Raw genomic sequence first — 5932 nt, forward strand, 5'->3', positions numbered from 1 at the left:
TCTTACTGCAGGTACTGCATTTTCACTTGGTACTCTGTTTTGAGATGCAGTTTTGTTTTCCCCATGTTGAATGGGAGGGTGGGTGGAAAATGCATCTTGGAATGAAGTAAGTACAGTATTTCTCTCCATCAGGCTGTCTGGTGATTCAGTTGGAGTGTTGCAAGTTTCCCAGCATGTACAGATCCTTTTTATTTTCACCCCTGTCTGTCCTTGTGTTGAAGCTCCTCTTTCCACAATAAAGGTCATGTTTTTGTTAAAGTCCTTGTTTGCACTGTAAAAACCCTGCTTCTCTTTTTTGTCTGTTTCATTGGAAACGAAACATAAGCAAACGTACATTTCGGCTGCCTTAAGAGCAAATGAGCTTTGCTATCCTGGAGGGGAGGCAAAGCAGTGGATTAGTAGGGAGGGGGAAAAAAGAAGAGAAAATAGTTGGGGTATATGGTAGGGAGAAAGGAGCTGAGATTTGAAGACTCCAAAAACTATGATAAAATATTTTAAAACCTGTTACAGCTTAGTGGTCTGTTTCTAGTACTTTTATAAACCTTTGTTTAAGTCTGAAATCTAAATATTTAAATTTTCAGTTGTTTGATATTTGTGTTTCATCTAACTTGTTTACCACCCTTCAGCTGTGTCATCCTCTCAAGCTATAATTATTATCGTATACTAATTTAATGTTGAACAACTATAGGCCCTGGTATTTCAAAACATTTTGCATCTGTTTAGCTTTCCATACTTTTAAAGTATTCACTAGGTGTGGCGCTGTTCCTATTTTATTAATTATTAAGCTATTATTTGCTGGGTTTTTGTTTGGTGTTTGTAAAGTGTTTTATTTTGTAGAGTACTGTTTTTTTTGTAGAGTACCACAAATGAGAAATAATGCTGTCCTACTTGTAAAAGATTTGGGGGGGGGGGTTGTCTTTTTTATATAAGAAGAATAATTTGACCACAACTTTGGTTTCTTGTGGGCATAATTCTGTGGCCTGAACATACTGATGTATCATGATTTGTTTCTCTCTAAAGGTTTGTAGTGACTACCCTACAGTTTTTTTAAAATCTTATCAGCATATTTGAATAGGGAGAGAGAATGCTGATCTAGTTAAGGGATTATATATGCATGTTGATACTGATAATGGACAACGGTGTGTCTGTGAATTCAGAACTAAAAGCAAATGTGTGCAGCAGTGTTAAGAACCATTATCCTTTGTTGGTACTGCAGCTAAATATTTTTCTAGCTGGCACCCTTTCTCAGGCTGCAGCCTGGAATAACCCATCTTGGGTCAGAAGTAGGCAGGTTGGTGCTAGAACCTGGCTACCACTTCTCCCTGCCTCAGTGTGCGGGAGGTGCCTGCTGCTGCTGTTTCTCCCTGCCATGGTGTAGTAGGGGAAGTGCCTGCTGCTGCTGAAGTCCCACATCCGTGGACTGGATCCAATGATACCATGGGCTATGGGTTGCTGACCCCTGCCCTAAACAATATCCCATACCAATATTCAGCTTTGTAGGCCTCAAGACAGAGTTCCAGAGCTGAGCAGCACCTGCTGAGAACAAGCTCCCGCACATTTTTGCTAATTGGATTTGGTGCATTGACGATACTTGCAACAGGCTGCTCTCTGCAGACCTTAGGGATCACAATGCAGTATAAGGGAGAAGGTAATCCCTTAGATATGTAGTGTTCAGATGGTTTAGGGCCTTATACATCAGAACCAGCACCTTGAATTGCTCCTGAAAAGCTATTGGGAGCCAGTGCATACCTGGGGTACTGCAGTTATATGCTCCTCATGACCCTCCTGTAGCAGCAGCAGGTGAGCCACTATATTCTTCACCAACTGCAGTTTCTGCTGGGTTTTCAGGGGCCTAACATGCCTGCAAGGTTGTTTATTGTTCTCTTTGCTTCAGTCATTAGAAATACCTGAGAAGGTCCAGATGCTAGATGGTTTTTGGATTGGGGACTATTCGTTCTTGAACTCAGACCAACAAGACAGCTGAGAGCCTGTCACAATCTGCCAAAATTGTCCTTGCCAGCTTTCTTTTAGTTTGTTAGAAGGCTATATTAGATTCACTGTGGACCAGTAAGTCTTAGAGATTGCCAGCACCTTTTGGGGATATCTGTTATGACATACTGTTGAAGCAAAGTGTCTTTTGCTTCATCCATGGTGTTCTGTTCTTCTGGGATTCTGTATTAGTCAAGAACTTGTGGGTTGGTTGAAGCAGTTCCACCATTCATGACTTTTAATGATGGGACTCAAGGAAATCTAGGGTGCGGATATGGCCCCAGTGGACATTGCTGGCCAGAGTGATCCAGTTTCACGTTCTAGAGGCACATCTACATCAAGATAAGACCCATATGAACTGTAACTCTAAACCCCCTCCACCCTTATTGCTGCGTAGATAACAATTCTATGGTAATTAGTTGTGATGTAGCAGGATAATTTTCATCTCATCACATAGTTGTACAAGTCATGGAAGCCTATAAAACTTTAGGCTGGCAAATGCTGTATTTTGATTTGGGTCTATTTCCTTTATTTAACACTATTTTGCCAAACTGGTTTTCAGTCTTCTGATTTTTAATAAGGCTAGGGTGTATTCCATTTCTTGTGAAATTGAACTTGCCTTGTAGAGTGTAGTTGTAGTTATGTAAATGTGTTAAATGATAGGAGGGGTGAAGTGATGGACAGTTAGAGTGCTTTAAAACTATAGTCAGACAAGGTTCCTTGGGTGAATTTGATATCTTTTATTAGGCCAACCCAAATGGTTGGAGAATAGTTATTACGCAAGCTTTCGGGTTCAAAAACCCTTCGTCAGGCTCAGGAAGCTGCAGCAGTTGGTGTGTGCTCTTCCTGGATGGAATGAAAAGTAAAGAAGCCAGGGGCTGGGCTGGGCTGGGGAGTCAGTTGCCAGGCAGATTATAATGTATCAAAAATCCAATGTCTATGTTTAGTCCCTGATCTCTAGTATCCAGCAGGTTGATGAAATGGAGCTCATAAGCTCGTCTCTGGGATGTGTTGTGTAAATTTCCCTTGAGGATCAGGACTGAGAGATTGGAGAGAGAGTGGCCCTCCTGTGAGAAATGTGCCCCCACCGGTAATTGCGTGTTTCTGTCTTTGATGGATTTCCGGTGTGCATTCATTCTGGTGCGCAGTTGTTGTCTGGTCTCTCCTACGTATCTTCCATCAGGGCATTTGGTGCACTGGATGAGGTATACTACATTCCTTGAGGTGCAGCTGTAAGATCCTGGGATGCTGATGGCTCTGTTGTGGTGTGTAGTAATAGTGGGGGTGGTGGAGATGTGGGGGCAGGTTTTGCATTTCTTGTCATGGCACAGTCTGGATCCTTTTGGTGTGTTCTGGGGATGAGGAAGTTTGCTTCTGGTGATGAGGTTGGCGAGGTTCAGTGCTTGTCTGAAGGCTAGGATGGGTGGCTCTGGGAAGATCTTTTTAAGAATAGGGTCTTTTTCTAATATGGGTTGCAATTTTTTGAGGATTTTCCGTACAGGTTCAAGGGATGGGTGATAGGTCATAACCAGCGGTGTGCGATTTGTGGGTGTTTAGCACACTAAACTATAGTGTTTAGCAGCTGATCTCCTGTACTGTTTTTTCCACTCAGTTCTGGTCCAAGTGGAAGTGAAACTCTTGTTTTTTCATTTGTGTTTAAAGTTATAGTAGCTTAACTCCATTCTATTGCATAGTGGATAGATGAAACAATAAGTTTGTTTCCTCTCCTCTCTCCCTTTAAAAAATTGTTTAATGTTATGGGAACTTTAACTGTAGTAAGTTGCTACTAAAAAAGCACTCTTAAGGTTGTTTAGTAATGTTAGCAGCCTAGTTAAAGACCTTGACTTCTATAATGGCAGAATGAAACGCTCCTATATAGTACCCCTTTTCCAGTTAATTCCTATACTTTTACTAGTCAGCACTAAGGAATAGTCTAGTGGAACTGTTGTTCTGACTCTTGATATTATGGAGTGTTATACTCAGATTTACTCTTTTAGGTGTTGCTCCCAACCTTCCTACAATTCCTTCTGCTTCAGATTTCAATACGGTTCTCTCCAGTGACCAGAACACTTTGGATGGGACACATTCTCAGCATAGCACCAGTCAGGATGACATTGCAGGTGTTGAAGAGGGGAACCAGGGCTTTCCTGCTGTTCAACTTGCAGATGCGCAGGTCAGTATTTTAATAGTGTGTGTTGGAATTCCATGGGAGGGAAAACATTTTTGTCATAAAACAAAGTACTATATAAGGGAGCGTTTATTATGTTGCACTGTAGTATATAGCCTAATACATGTATGGGCAGAAGTCCCAAGAGAGCTCTGTGAGGTTCTTCCTCATGCTATCAGTAAATTGGGTGGGGGGAAAGGGTCATGGTCCTCTAAATGTTCAGAGCTCAAGGGATTTATGATAAACTAAATCCAAGACCTGCATGAAGGGTGGTGCTATTTTGCGGACTTGTTTCACTGTGAAGCCATTTAACTGTGATTGGATGGGACCCTGTTTACATAGCCTTCCATTCAACTTAATGAGTTGCTGAAGCGATAATGCTGCATGGGTATTTTTGTGGCTTTTGCAGGTAAGTAAGTTCACTATATTTATTTTATATCAATATGTGTCCACCTGGTCTTGAGTATATGCTCACGTGCCACCTTTGCACCTGGTGTTGGGTGCTGTGTGGGCTCTGGTGACCTCTGGAGAGGTCCTCGATCACCCTGGGGAAAGTCCCAAAAACTCATCTGCCACGACTTTGATTGAATCTTCAGTGGTAGGTCCCCCTGTTAAGGACTCTCTCAGGTTGGCCACGCCCTTTGGCGGGTATCCGTGGGGCTCTGCCTCCCCCATATGCCAGCCTCCAGGACAGGCCACTTGGTCTTGGTGCAGCTTGCCCTCTGGTCTCATCAGTCCCTGCTCTCTGTCACCTGGGCTACAGTTGGCTCCTTCCTGTCACTGTACCCTTGGGGTGACTGGGTTACCTTGCTCTTCTTGTGTCTTCAACGGTCACTCAGCCACTTGCTGTAGTTCCTAGGCTGCTCCAGTCCTTGGAGCGTTGCCCGTGTTCTGGCCCTCGCCTCCACCCTTTCCGTGCCGCCTCTGGCCAAAAAAAGAAGAAAAGAACGAACAAACAAAAAAGAATCCAGGCACTTTGATAGAGGGCTAAGGCGTGGGGAGCACCTTCCCCGTCTGCTGCCTTCGTTGCTTCCCTGGCGTCTCTCCTGGTGCCGGCTTTTATTCCGGCTGGGCGGTGTCCTGAGATGACGTCATCTGCCTGTGCCAGCTTCAGCCGGAAATGTGTGACTCACGAACCGCGCAGGTGTTTCCTGCCAGTGCGGCTCATCTTGCCTTGCACTCTGTGGCCTGAAATCAGTAAGTTTGCCCTGGTTTCAGGGCTTTTCTTGTAGGGGTGGGTCACCCCCGTCCCCAGTTCCACCACAGGGAGGGTCTCCTGTCCCCTGGTGACTGTCCCCCTGGGACATAGATTCATAGATTGTAGAGTTGGAAGGGACCACAATGGATCATCGTGTCCGACCCCCTGCCCCTGGCAGGAAAGAGGACTGAGGTCAGATGACCCCAGCCAGGTGACTATCTATCCTCCTCTTGAAGACCTCCAAGCTAGGTGATAGCACCACCTCTCTTGGAAGCCCATTCCAGATCCTGGCCACCCTTACTGTGAAAAATTTCTTCCTAATATCTAACCTAAATCCACTCTCAAGTAGTTTACACCCATTATTCCTAGTCACTACCTGGGGTGCCTTAGTAAATAGCACTTCCCCTATTCCCCGTTGACCTCCCCTAATAAATTTATGGGTGGCCACAAGTTCTCCCCTCAGCCGTCTCTTGTGAAAGCTGAAGAGATTCAGCTCTCTCAACCACCCCCCGTAGGGTCTATCACGAAGGCCACTAATCATGCGAGTGGCCCTCCTCTGGACCCTCTTGAGATTCCCC

At 44.5% G+C, this 5932-nt stretch overlaps 1 protein-coding gene across 1 annotated transcript in view; it reads left to right on the top strand.

Annotated features, from left to right (window-relative positions):
• The window catches only part of KIAA1109 (KIAA1109 ortholog), a 252339-nt gene that overhangs the window by 153642 nt on the left and 92765 nt on the right, over positions 1–5932 (top strand). Inside the window, exon 45 of the mRNA XM_025204706.1 lies at positions 3987–4162. Within this exon, the coding sequence (XP_025060491.1) occupies positions 3987–4162 (176 nt within the window). The remainder of the gene's footprint in view (positions 1–3986; positions 4163–5932) is intronic.

Source organism: Alligator sinensis, unplaced genomic scaffold (assembly GCF_000455745.1).
Source record: "Alligator sinensis unplaced genomic scaffold, ASM45574v1 scaffold150_1, whole genome shotgun sequence".
NCBI classification, from domain to species: Eukaryota; Metazoa; Chordata; order Crocodylia; family Alligatoridae; genus Alligator; species Alligator sinensis.